Source organism: Pleurodeles waltl, chromosome 1_1, assembly GCF_031143425.1.
Source record: "Pleurodeles waltl isolate 20211129_DDA chromosome 1_1, aPleWal1.hap1.20221129, whole genome shotgun sequence".
Taxonomy (NCBI): Eukaryota; Metazoa; Chordata; class Amphibia; order Caudata; family Salamandridae; genus Pleurodeles; species Pleurodeles waltl.
In genome coordinates, this window is record NC_090436.1 from 6,521,715 (window position 1) to 6,535,648 (window position 13,934).

At 51.1% G+C, this 13,934-nt stretch overlaps 1 protein-coding gene across 1 annotated transcript in view; it reads right to left on the reverse strand.

Annotated features, from left to right (window-relative positions):
* LOC138250271 (rho-related BTB domain-containing protein 2-like) overlaps window positions 1-13,934 on the reverse strand; it is a 384,850-nt gene that overhangs the window by 220,388 nt on the left and 150,528 nt on the right. The window contains exon 4 of the mRNA XM_069205010.1: window positions 709-894. Coding sequence (XP_069061111.1) covers window positions 709-894 — 186 coding nt within the window. The remainder of the gene's footprint in view (window positions 1-708; window positions 895-13,934) is intronic.

Sequence of the window (13,934 nt, forward strand, 5' to 3'; positions counted from 1 at the left end):
CCAAGTCGCTAAACGTGCAATCATCTCCTATAACAAAAGCCTTCTGCTACAAGACCAAAACGAGGGGGAGAGGGGGAAGAGTCAAGCATGCTGGGATCTTTAGACATTAAGTAATACCACATACACCAGAGTAAAGTGTGCAATCGCAGCACTGACCTGCAAGCCCACAACTAAACGGACATCATGCAGCTGCCCTAACCCGGGCTCTCAGGAGGAGGGACCCACCCTAGGCTCCTCTCTTCATAAAGCAAGCTAGCCAACCAGATCTGTGACCCACCTCTACTCACCAGGGAATCTTTAAAGACCATGACAATGGCTCATCTACTCCCACTGGGCCTCGGCTCATCTACTGGACTCTACAGGGACCCAGGTCAAAGGTCCAGCTGGTGAACTTCTACCCACCTCCTCACAAGGGCAAGGCTGAATGAGACTGCACTACTCTGGGGCGCGCCCATCCTTGGAGACAGCTCTAACTGAAACGCAGGAGAGAGGACTACTGGACTATGGGGTGGCACCAAATCTGCTGTGGGCCATACCCACTGCTGGGCACTCTTCCAGATTACACTGCTGCTTCATGCCCACCGGTACTGCCCAGTGGGCGGGCCCTGTTTAGGTAAGCTGGCTCCTCCCCCCCGGTGGGAATCTGCTTGCGCTTTATGCCCTTCGGGGTAGGCGTATGACCCAGATCCCCGCCTCCATTCTTCTTACTTCGCCAGTGGCCGCCGGGCTCGGTTGACAGCATCAAGATCAGCGTAGCGCAGGTCCAACTGGCATCCCACTAGGACGATGGGCGTGCGTGGGCAAAAGTGCTTGATCTCGGGGTACCACATGGTCTTCACGTGCCGTAGAGAATTGGGATTTGCCAAGGAAAAACATAGGACGACCACATCAGACCTGCAAGAGGAACAGAGAAAAGGTCAATGTGTGAAGCTTCAAGGATGGCCAACGCACATGGGAGAGAAGTAACTTGAGTCTTCAAGACATACAACATCTGCAAGTATCTAGACAGTGTTACAATCAAAGCCCCCTTGCTGAGTTACCTGGAGCAGGCACTGCACTGGGCAATAACAACTTTCCTGTGCACAGAATTATTGGGTTGGTAAAATCTACACCCACATAAATCCAGGTTCTGAGACAGTGGACCCAGAGCTTTGTCTACACCTGAGGGTAGCTACTCCAGCCAGCCCTTGCCCACACACAGGAGCAAGAGGGAGCAGGAAAAGTGCCCTGGCTGAATCTAAACTCAATGTGCCTTTCTGCCACCCTGGCTGAGAGAAGAGGTCCTATACTCATTTACCACCACTCCATGTAAGTAATATGAGTTTCTGTAGGAGGCTGGCCTGGCTTATAGTGGGTACCTTGTGGTACTTACACCTGTGCCAGGTCCATTTATCCCTTATTAGTAGACTAGAGGTGTTCTAGCAGCTTAGGCTGATAGAGGTAGCTATAGCAGAGCAGCTTAGGCTGAACTAGGAGACATGCACAGCTCCTACTATATCACTTATATCATATAGCACTATATCATAAGAAAACACAATACTCAGAGTTACTAAAAATAAAGCTACTTTATTTTAGTGCCAATATGCCAAAAGTATCTCAGAGGAAATACTCCCTTAGGAGGTAAGTAAAATACACAAAATATACACACAAACCAAAAATCAGGTAAGTAAAACAGTCAGAAAGTAGTGCAAACAGAATACAATAGAATGCAATAGGCCTAGGGGCAACACAAAGCATATACTAAGAAAGTGGAATGCGAACCACAAATGGACCCCTAGGCTAGTGTAATCTGTGGAGGGTCGCTAGGAGTGTAAGAATACACTAAGGGTGTCCAAGATACCCCACCCCAAGACCCTGGAAAGTAGGAGTAAAATACTGCTATTTCCCCAGAAACACACTAGAGTTGTGATAGAGGATTTTGCAAAGACTACAACAGACTGCAAAGCACTGAAGATGGATTCCTGGACCTGAGGACCTGCAAAGGAAGGGGACCAATTCCAAGAGTCGTGAAAGTGTCCTGGGGGACAGGAGCCCACTAAACCCCGGATGAAGGTGCAAAATAGCTGCCTCCGGATGGAAGAAGCTGAAGATTCTGCAACAATGGAAGGTGCTAGGAACTTCTCCTTCGTGCAGAAGATGTCCTATGGCGTGCTGGAGGATGCAGAGTTGTTTCCTTGGCAAAATACCGCAAACAAGTCTTGCTAGCTGCAAGAGTCGCGGTTGAGGAAAAATGGTGCTTCCCAGACCCAGGAAGGACCATGATGTTGTCACTTGGGAGAGGAGACAGAGGGGGCCTCAGCAACGTAGAGAGCCCACGAACAAGAAGGTAGCACTCGCAGAAGTACTTAAACACGGGTTCAAGAAGTCTGAACACAGCGGTTGTCTCAACACTGCAAAAGAGGGTCCCACGAAGCCGGAGATCAACTCAGGGAGCTGAGCATCACAGGACAGAGTGCCGGGGACCTAGGCTTGGCTGTGCATGCAGGATTTTGTGGAAATGTGCACAGAAGCCCTTGTAGCTGTAGAATACGCTGTGCACAGGATTACTGTCTGGGGAGGGGAGGCAAGGACTTACCTCCACCAAATTTGGATAGATGGACCACTGAACAGTCTGGGTCACTTGGGTCCAGCTCCTGTGTTCCAGGGACCAGGCTAGTCAGGATAAGAGTGGACCCAGAGGACCAGTGATGCTGAAGTTTGGTGCCTGCTGAAGCAGGGGGAAGATTCTGTCGACCCATGGGAGATTTCTTCTTGGCTTCCAGTGCAGGGTGAAGGCAGACAGCCCTCAGAGCATGCATCACCAGGTAACAGTCGACAGGATTAGGCGCTACAATGTTGCTGGGACTCTTTTTGCTACTTTGTTGCAGTTTTGCAGGTGTCCTGGAGCAGTCAGCAGTTGATCCTTGGCAGAAGTCAAAGAGAGAGGTGCAGAGGAACTCTGGTGAATTCTTGCATTCGTTATCTGAGGAAAAGCCCACTGGAGAGACCCTAGATATCCCTCAGAGGAGGATTGGCCACCTAGTCAGGTAAGCACCTATCGGAAGGGGTCTCTGATGTCACCTGCTGGCAATGGCTACTCAGAGGCCTCCATTGTGCCCTCACACCTCTGCATTCAGGATGGCAGACGTCTGGGACACACTGGAGGAGCTCTGGGCACCACCCCTGGGGTGGTGATGGACAGGGGAGTGGTCACTCCCCTTTCCTTTGTCCAGTTTCGCACCAGAGCAGGGACTGGGGGTTCCCTGAACCGGTGTAAACTGGCATATGCAAGGAGGGCATCATCTGTGCCCTTCAAAGCATTTCCAGAGGCTGGTGGAGGCTACCCCTCCCCAGCCTTTAACACATATTTCCAAAGGGAGAGGGTGTAACACCCTCTCTCAGAGGAAATTCTTTGTTCTGCCTTCCTGGGACTGGGCTGCCCAAGCCCCAGGGGGGCAGGAACCTGTCTGTGGGTTGGCAGCAGCTGTAGCTGCAGTGAAAACCCCAGAGAGCTAGTTTGGCAGTACCCGGGGTCCATAGTGGAACCCCGGGGGTGCATGGAATTGGAACCCCAATACCATATTTGGCATGGGGGACAATTCCGTGATCTCAGACATGTTACATGGCCATATTCGGAGTTACCATTGTGAAGCTACATATAGGTATTGACCTATATGTAGTGCACACGTGTAATGGTGTCCCCGCACTCACAAAGTCCGGGGAATTGGCCCTGAACAATGTGGGGGCACCTTGGCTAGTGCCAGGTGCCCTCACACTGAGTAACTTTGCACCTAACCTTTACCAGGTAAAGGTTAGACATATAGGTGACTTATAAGTTACTTAAGTGCAGTGAAAATGGCTGTGAAATAATGTGTGCATTATTTCACTCAGGCTGCAGTGGCAGGCCTGTGTAAGAATTGTCAGAGCTCCCTATGGGTGGCAAAAGAAATGCTGCAGCCCATAGGGATCTCCTGGAACCCCAATACCCTGGGTACCTTAGTACCATATACTAGGGAATTATAAGGGTGTTCCAGTAAGCCAATGTAAATTGGTAAAATTGGTCACTAGCCTGTTAGTGACAATTTGAAAGAAATGAGAGAGCATAACCACTGAGGCTCTGGTTAGCAGAGCCTCAGTGAGACAGTTAGGCATCACACAGGGAACACATACATATAGGCCACAAACTATGAGCACTGGGTTCCTGGCTAGCAGGGTCCCAGTGACACATAACAAACACACTGAAAACATAGGGTTTTCACTATGAGCACTGGGCCCTGGCTAGCAGGATCCCAGTGAGACAGTGAAAACACCCTGATATATACTCACAAACAGGCCAAAAGTGTGGGTAACAAGGCTAGAAAGAGGCTACCTTCTCGCAGTTTCCCTCCGCAAGGGGGGGAAGTATGGGCAATTACGCCTGGTATTCCTGCAACCATGTTATTCTCCACTCCGGAGGGAAAACCTGAATAACTTGGCCTCCTTACAAATTCCCAGGACATAACTAAGGGGGTCCCGTCTTCTTTTTAGGGAACCCGCGATTAGACCTGAAGAGAGCCACCTTAGTAAGCTACAGACTGCAAAAAAAACTCTTATGAGATAAAGATTCCCCATTTCAGGGATTTACAACTATAATTTATAACAGGAAAAACAAATTAACAAAGCTCCTAACAGAGTGTAGAGGCCGGAGAAGCACCCGCCGCCGCTGGTGGACCATTAAGTGCTGTAAACCTTTTCATCACATGGTAAAGGCATAGCATGGTTACTGAAGTTTAGTCAACACACTTTCACTTACAAATGGACCTTTGGTTGTGGGTCTGTTTCATCCGCATGTCCTGATCTCTTAGTGGCCACCTGTCGCTGAACCTGTGAGCTCAGGACATTTTGAACTGAACGAAGTTTGGGAAAAATGCCATCAAAGCACCTTTAACAAAAGCTTATGAGAAAAGAAACCGGAAGCTCTGTGACATGTGGCGTGTGTGTTTGCGAAGAAACGCGCAAACAAACCTGGTGTTCCAAATGTTATATCACAATATGACAAACCGGTGAGCACAACAAATTATAATACTAAGGTCCGGAATCAGGGGCTCCAGAGGGGGAGAAATGCCACCAAGATACCCTCAGAGAGGACAATGTCCATGAAATAAGGGTCGATCCCCGAGCACTCCAGAACCAAAGGGTTCAAACCTTAGATAAAGAATCTCCTTAGGATTTTATTTACAGAGACACGACCATCATATCCTTAATGTACACATTCTTTGTAACACTAGCCAGCACGTTTTGTCGCTGGTAAATAGTTTCCAATGGACTTACTCAGGGCTACAGAAAAGTAATAATACGCTAATATATCATATTAAAACTAACAGTGGAAAACTAGTGGGAAAAAGAAAGACCTTTGCCCAAGTATAACTTAACCTAAAGTACCACTAGCCAAAAGGAAATACTGTACTAAGAGATGAACCAAAGAGAATATTTGTTAGCAATTGGGTTCCTGGTTGGCTACAGTAGACACCTCAGCCAGTCAGAACCCACCACTCTAGTTAGGGCAAGTAAGTTACACACCCAAGAGAACCTGAGCTCATCCTCTGGTAGCTTGGCACAAGCAGTCAGGCTTATCCCAGAGGTCATGTGTAAAGGGTTTGGGCAACACACTCGTACCATTGACACAATTAATACACCACAAGAGACTCCACACAGGATAATAAACAAATATGTATCTATATTGTGACTATCAATATCTTAGTCCAAGAGTATCATAAGTGATGAATGCTGCACATAGTTTATCATTCTTGCTCTCTGCTTGGGTATTGGTGACTTACGAGACAAGCTATCAAAGAACCCTCATTCAGGGGCATGAATCTGTAACAGTAAGCAGATCCCAAAAACATCATAAATCATCATTTCCATGAAACAAGGGTAATTTGACACACAGGATCATGTAGGCCTGCGCACCTACTACGCAGAATATGGTTGATTTCAATAATTCAGGAATGTTGTCAGGTGGGAGACTATGTTGAGGGTTTTCCTCCCTACATGACGCCACAAATCCCCAAAGTAATGAGAAAGGGGGAGGGGGGCGGGTGTGCACGCACACAACAGAGGTTCGCAGGTACCCCTCCTCGGGTCCATGTGTTCAGAATCGATCCAGTAGTAGCTGCCCACACGCGTGGGCGCAGCGGCTGCAGGGACAAGTGGTCAGAAGACGATCTCAGTGAACGAAGTCCCTCCGTGCTCCATTACAAGGCAGCTGAAATACTTGTGGGTGGGCCGTGTGGTGCAGTGGCTTACTTGAGTTCCATTCCTCTCCCTTGCTTCCACTCACCCTTGGCGCTCCCTCTCGAGGCTGCACATGGCCCCGCGGCGTTGAACTTGGACTCCCCTGACAGTCTCCTTCCTCCTCTTGAGGCTGCACAGGGTCCAAGCGGTGAAGTTGGACTCCCCTGACGGTCTCTTTCCTCCTCTCGAGGCCGCACAGGGTCCAGGTGTTTGCTGTGACGGTGAACTTGGACTCCCCTGACGGTCTCCTTCCTCCTCTCGAGGCTGCACAGGGTCCAGGCGGTGAAATTGGACTCCCCTGACGGTCTCTTTCTCCTCTCGAGGCTGCACAGGGTGAAGGTGGTGAACTTTGACTCCCCTGACGGTCTCCTTCCTCCTCTCGAGGCTGCATAGGGTCCAGGCGGCGCTGAAGTTGGACCCCCCTGATGGTCTCATTCCTCCTCTCGAGGCTGAACAGGGTTCAAGCGGTGAACTTGGACTCCCCTGGCGGTCTCCTTCCTCCTCTCGAGGCTGCATAGGGTCCAGGCGGCGCTGAAGTTGGACCCCCCTGATGGTCTCATTCCTCCTCTCGAGGCTGAACAGGGTTCAAGCGGTGAACTTGGACTCCCCTGATGGTCTCCTTCCTCCTCTCGAAGCCGCACAGGGTCCAAGCGCTGAAGTTGGACTCCCCTGACGGTCTCATTCCTCCTGTCGAGGCTGAACAGGGTTCAAGCGGTGAACTTGGACTCCCCTGATGGTCTCCTTCCTCCTCTCGAGGCCGCACAGGGTCCAGGCGGTGAAGTTGGACTCTCCTGAAGGTCTCCTTCCTCCTCTCGAGGCCGCAGAGGGTCCAGGCGGTGAAGCTGGACTCTCCTGACGGTCTCCTTCCTCCTCTTGAGGCCGCACAGGGTCCAGTTGGTGAAGTTGGACTCCCATGACGGTCTCCTTCCTCCTCTCGAGGCCGCACAGGGTCCAGGCGGTGCTGCGGCAGTGAAGTGCAAGTGAATTAGGACTGAAGCTCCCACCAAGCACTTGTTTCCCAGAATGGAGCATCCACCATCAGCTCCTAGGCAGAGTGCAACAGTGGGGCAAAGAGACACTTTCTGATCCTGGCAAGCAGCGAGCACCACATGCAGAATGAGGTGCCACCTTAGTGCTGACAGCCGAAAGAAGCGCTCACTATGCACTAAGTGGCGCACCAAAAATAGTGAAACTGAGTTGCTCAACAGACACTATGATACTAGGGGCACCAACCCAGCCTCTCCACCTGCTGCGCTCAGCAGAGAACACTTACGGGGGGAACCAAACAGGGACAGGCAGGCCAGCAGAACAGGGCAAACAATGGCACTTCCTCCTGGTAGTTCCCCCAGGAGCTGGTGACCCACAGTCAAGAAGCAGGCTGGCACCAGGGAAACAAGCAGAAAAGTAATCCAGGGCATCCTTTATGCCATCCTGTAGACAGCAGGGCAACCACAGAAGAGCAGTCCAGATGAGTCTCTTTGTGGAGTCCAGCAGTCCTTCTGGCAGAGGTTCAGTCCCAGTTCCAAAGGTGCTCTAAAAATCATGGAGCAAGAGCCCCTGTACTTATACCCCAGGTGCCCAGCTTCTAGAAGGTGGGAGCAGGTTCCAGGTAGGTCTCACCAGTTCCAAGAATTTCCCTTCTCCCCTAATCTGGTTTGAGATATTATTAGGGGGTACACAAGCCCTTTGTGTGAGGGCAGAACACAGCCTATTCAAGTGTAATGAGTGAACACCCCTCCCTCTCTCCCAGCCCAGGAAGACCATCAGTATGTAGATAAATGCAGATGTAATCCTGTCACGCCTAACCCTCCCTGATGGATGGCTGTCTGGAGAGTATGTACAAAGTGTAGCTGTCCTTCTCCTATAGGCAAGGATTGGAGTCAGGCCGCAAATCACAATAGTTATACGCACAGAGAAACGCCCACTTTCTAAAAGGGGCATTTCTAAAACAATAATGTAAAATGAACCTACACCAGTAAGCAGGATTTCTCAGTACCATTCCAAACGTACCAAACATGCCCATGCTAGTCCGTACAGATCAGAAATTACCTCTTAGATATATATAAGGGAATTCCCTATGCAAACCTGTGAGAGGAGCAGCACTTACAGTAGTGAAAAACAAAACAGGTTGTTTGTCACTACTAGGACATGTAACACAAAAAAACATGTGTCCTATCTTTTACATACACATCACCCTGTCCTAGGGCTATCTAGGGCCTACATCGGGGGTGAGTCAGGTGCACTACAAAGGGAGTTTAGGCCTTGGCAAGTGGTCTGACTGGCCAAGTCAGTGTGACAGTAAACTGCGCACACAGGCCCTGCAGTGACAAACCTGAGACAGGTTTGAAAACCTACTCCTGTGGGTGGCATAATCAACGCTGCAGGCCCACTAGTAGTATTTCATTTACAGGCCCTGAGTATATGGTATACCACTTTACAGGACTTGCAGGTAAATGAAATACGCCAAACAGGTGTAAAGCAATTATGCCTAGTTGTAGGGGTGAGACCACATGCACTTTGGCACTGATTAACATTGGTAAAGTGCCCAGAGGCCTAAAGCCAACAAAGAGAGGGTCAGAAAAATAGGAGAAAGGTAAAAAGTTTGGGGATAACCCTGCAGAAAGGGCCATTTCTAACGCAATCCCATATTTGTTATTAATGTAAGGTTCATCCATGCTTGTGACAGACATAATCCAAGTACCGTACATGCTACAGCATAAGTTAGGATTCACCTAATGTGACACACTAGATCTGCTGAGATCCACAAGTCATAAGAAGTAAATAAAACAGAACTGAAAAGTGAAAGGTGTGTAAATAGACAGAAAAACCCTGAAAATCCCGCTCACTTTACGCTATTATTAACATCCAGGACACGAGCCTGTGAAAAGTAACAAAATCAAAGTCTTTATACCCTGTAAAACAACACCAGCAACTCAAGAGCTCTAATCACCATGTGCCCACGGGCCCAAATCCGAAAAATGCTCAACGTAAGCTGTCCGCTCAAAAGCTAAGTCCATCAGTGTATGAATATCACATCTAAAATAAACAAAATATCACAAAAAAATTTAGTAAGGAGTAACTCACTGTACACACTCCCCATAGGCCCAAGAATGTAACTCGACAGACAGGAGCTACTTCATATATCATTTAGGTATCATCAGAACTCTACAGAAATCTCAAACTGTCGGGAAGCCGAGGGCAGGACAGAGTCAGTCGACCCTGGATCTCCTGGACCGGCACCTGTCGAGGACAAGTAGAGAACTGTGCACTGACTCAAGCCCGAAGAGCTCATTTGGAACTTGAGGGGCTCAGTGTAAGGTGTCAGAGGTTCTTTGGTGCTAGGAAAGCATAGTTGACTGCACAATAGGATTCTTTGAAGAGATCTATGGTCACCTTGTCCGGTTCTCTGGGCACTGCCTTCTATCCTACCTGCGAGCTCAGACAGCAGCATGGCATTACTCTGCGGAGGTCAGTGTTGTGGGCAACGAGTTTTTGCCTAGGAGGGAAGAATAAGAGGAAGCGCCTTGAGACCCTGCAGGTGATTAACAGCGCTTTAAAAATCCATGATTGAGTGAGTGTTTGTAGACATTACAGATCTTCTCTTCAGCATCTGTGGAACACAATGTACCAGATAAGAGAGTGGGCAGAAGAGGGCACGCACCATGTGCATCTCTCTGTCACCGTGAATGATCTGTTTCTGATACTGCCCACCAGGTGACTCCATTCTTTCAGTTTATCAAGCATAGTGTTAATGTTGAGGGGTCAATATTCAGAAGGAAGAGGTTTAGCGCAGTATTTTATCTTGCCCATGTCCCGCCATCCTTCCTGGTCACCCTGGCTCATCTCTCTCTTTTGGCTTTTTTCAGTCTTTAACGGACCCTCTCAGAGCCCAGAGTCCTATTAATAGTTCTCGGCGTCTCACAAACACCTCCTCCACAACGAGGTGTTTCCTGCAGCATCTGCTGCTCTCACTTCACTGCTGCCACAGTAACAGGCCCTTGTGCAAGCAGAGAGCATGGCGGGGCGTACTACCATGAGAAGACAGCATGACAGGTGCGGGGCGCACTACCATGAGAAGACAGCATGACAGGTGCAGGGCGTGCTACCATTAGAAGACAGCATGACAGGTGCGGGGCGCACTTCCACGAGAAGACAGCATGACAGGTGCGGGGCGCACTACCATGAGAAGACAGCATGACAGGTGCAGGGCGTGCTACCACGAGAAGACAGCATGACAGGTGCGGGGCGAACTTCCACGAGAAGACAGCATGACAAGTGCGGGGCGCACTTCCACGAGAAGACAGCATGACAGGTGCGGGGCGCACTTCCACGAGAAGACAGCATGACAGGTGCGGGGCGCACTTCCACGAGAAGACAGCATGACAGGTGCGGGCGCACTTCCACGAGAAGACAGCATGACAGGTGCGGGGCGCACTTCCACGAGAAGACAGCATGACAGGTGCGGGGCGCACTTCCACGAGAAGACAGCATGACAAGTGCAGGGCGCACTTCCACGAGAAGACAGCATGACAAGTGCAGGGCGTACTACCATGAGCAGACAGCATGACAGGTGCAGGACAAGTGCGGGTGCACTTCCACGAGAAGACAGCATGACAGGTGAAGGGCGCACTTCCACGAGAAGACAGCATGACAGGTGAAGGGCGCACTTCCACGAGAAGACAGGATGACAGGTGAAGGGCGCACTTCCAAGAGAAGACAGCATGACAAGTGCAGGACAAGTGCGGGGCGCACTTCCACGAGAAGACAGCATGACAAGTGCGGGGCGCACTTCCACGAGAAGACAGCATGACAGGTGAAGGGCGCACTTCCACGAGAAGACAGCATGACAGGTGCAGGGCGCACTTCCACGAGAAGACAGCATGACAAGTGCGGGGCGTACTACCATGAGAAGACAGCATGACAAGTGCGGGGCGCACTTCCACGAGAAGACAGCATGACAAGTGCAGGACAAGTGCGGGGCGCACTACCACGAGAAGACAGCATGACAAGTGCAGGGCATGCTACCATGAGAAGACAGCATGACAGGTGCAGGGCGTACTTCCATGAGAAGACAGCATGACAGGTGCAGGGCGTACTACCATGAGAAGACAGCATGACAGGTGCGGGGCGCACTTCCATGAGAAGACAGCATGACAGGTGCGGGCGCACTTCCAAGAGAAGACAGCATGACAGGTGCGGGCGCACTTCCAAGAGAAGACAGCATGACAGGAGCAGGGCGCACTTCCACGAGAAGACAGCATGACAGGTGCAGGGCGTAATACCATGAGAAGACAGCATGACAGGTGCAGGGCGTGATACCATGAGAAGACAGCATGACAAGTGCGGGCGTACTACCATGAGAAGACAGCATGACAAGTGCGGGGCGTACTACCATGAGAAGACAGCATGACAAGTGCGGGGCGTACTTCCACGAGAAGACAGCATGACAAGTGCAGGGCGCACTACCATGAGAAGACAGCATGACAGGTGCAGGGCGCACTACCATGAGAAGACAGCATGACAGGTGCAGGGCGCACTTCCACGAGAAGACAGCATGACAGGTGCAGGGCGTACTACCATGAGAAGACAGCATGACAGGTGCAGGGCGTGCTACCATGGGAAGACAGCATGACAGGTGCAGGGCGCACTACCATGAGAAGACAGCATGACAAGTGCAGGGCGTGCTACCATGAGAAGACAGCATGACAAGTGCGGGCGTACTTCCACGAGAAGACAGCATGACAAGTGCAGGGCGCACTACCATGAGAAGACAGCATGACAGGTGCAGGGCGCACTACCATGAGAAGACAGCATGACAGGTGCAGGGCGTGCTACCATGAGAAGACAGCATGACAGGTGCAGGGCGCACTTCCACGAGAAGACAGCATGACAAGTGCGGTGCGTACTACCATGAGAAGACAGCATGACAGGTGCAGGGCGTACTACCATGAGAAGACAGCATGACAAGTGCGGGGCGTACTACCATGAGAAGACAGCATGACAAGTGCGGGGCGCACTTCCACGAGAAGACATCATGACAGGTGAAGGGCGCACTTCCACGAGAAGACAGCATGACAGGTGAAGGGCGCACTTCCACGAGAAGACAGCATGACAGGTGAAGGGCGCACTTCCAAGAGAAGACAGCATGACAAGTGCAGGACAAGTGCAGGGCGCACTACCATGAGAAGACAGCATGACAGGTGCAGGGCGTGCAACCATGAGAAGACAGCATGACAGGTGCAGGGCGTGCTACCATGAGAAGATAGCATGACAGGTGCAGGGCGTACTACCATGAGAAGACAGCATGACAAGTGCAGGGCGCACTTCCATGAGAAGACAGCATGACAGGTGCAGGGCGTGCTACCATGAGAAGACAGCATGACAAGTGCGGGGCGTAGAACCATGAGAAGACAGCATGACAGGTGCAGGGCGTGCTACCATGAGAAGACAGCATGACAAGTGCAGGGCGCACTACCAAGAGCCGACAGCATGACAGGTGCGGGGCGCACTACCAAGAGAAGACAGCATGACAGGTGCAGGGCGTACTACCATGAGAAGACAGCATGACAGGTGCAGGGCGTATTACCATGAGAAGACAGCATGACAAGTGCGGGCGCACTACCATGAGAAGATAGCATGACAGGTGCAGGGCGTACTACCATGAGAAGACCGCATGACAAGTGCAGGGCGTACTACCATGAGAAGACAGCATGACAGGTGCAGGGCGCACTACCATGAGAAGACAAAATGACAGGTGCAGGGCGCACTACCAAGAGCCGACAGCATGACAAGTGCGGGCGTACTACCATGAGAAGACAGCATGACAAGTGCGGGCGTACTACCATGAAAAGACAGCATGACAGGTGCAGGGCGTACTACCAAGAGCCGACAGCATGACAGGAGCAGGGCGCACTACCATGAGAAGATAGCATGACAAGTGCGGGCGTACTACCATGAGAAGACAGCATGACAGGTGCAGGGCGTACTACCATGAGAAGACAGCATGACAAGTGCAGGGCGTACTACCATGAGAAGACAGCATGACAAGTGCAGGGCGTACTACCATGAGAAGACAGCATGACAAGTGCAGGGCGCACTACCAAGAGCCGACAGCATGACAAGTGCAGGGCGTACTACCATGAGAAGACAGCATGACAAGTGCGGGGCGTACTACCATGAGAAGACAGCATGACAGGTGCAGGGCGTGCTACCATGAGAAGATAGCATGACAAGTGCAGGGCGTACTACCATGAGAAGACAGCATGACAAGTGCAGGGCGCGCTTCCATGAGAAGACAGCATGACAGGTGCAGGGCGTGCTACCATGAGAAGACAGCATGACAAGTGCGGGCGTAGTACCATGAGAAGACAGCATGACAGGTGCAGGGCGTGCTACCATGAGAAGACAGCATGACAAGTGCAGGGCGCACTACCAAGAGCCGACAGCATGACAGGTGCAGGGCGTGCTACCATGAGAAGACAGCATGACAAGTGCAGGGCGTGCTACCATGAGAAGACAGCATGACAGGTGCAGGGAGTGCTACCATTAGAAGACAGCATGACAAGTGCGGGGCGTACTACCATGAGAAGACAGCATGACAAGTGCGGGGCGTACTACCATGAGAAGACAGCATGACAGGTGCAGGGCGTACTACCATGAGAAGACAGCATGACAAGTGCGGG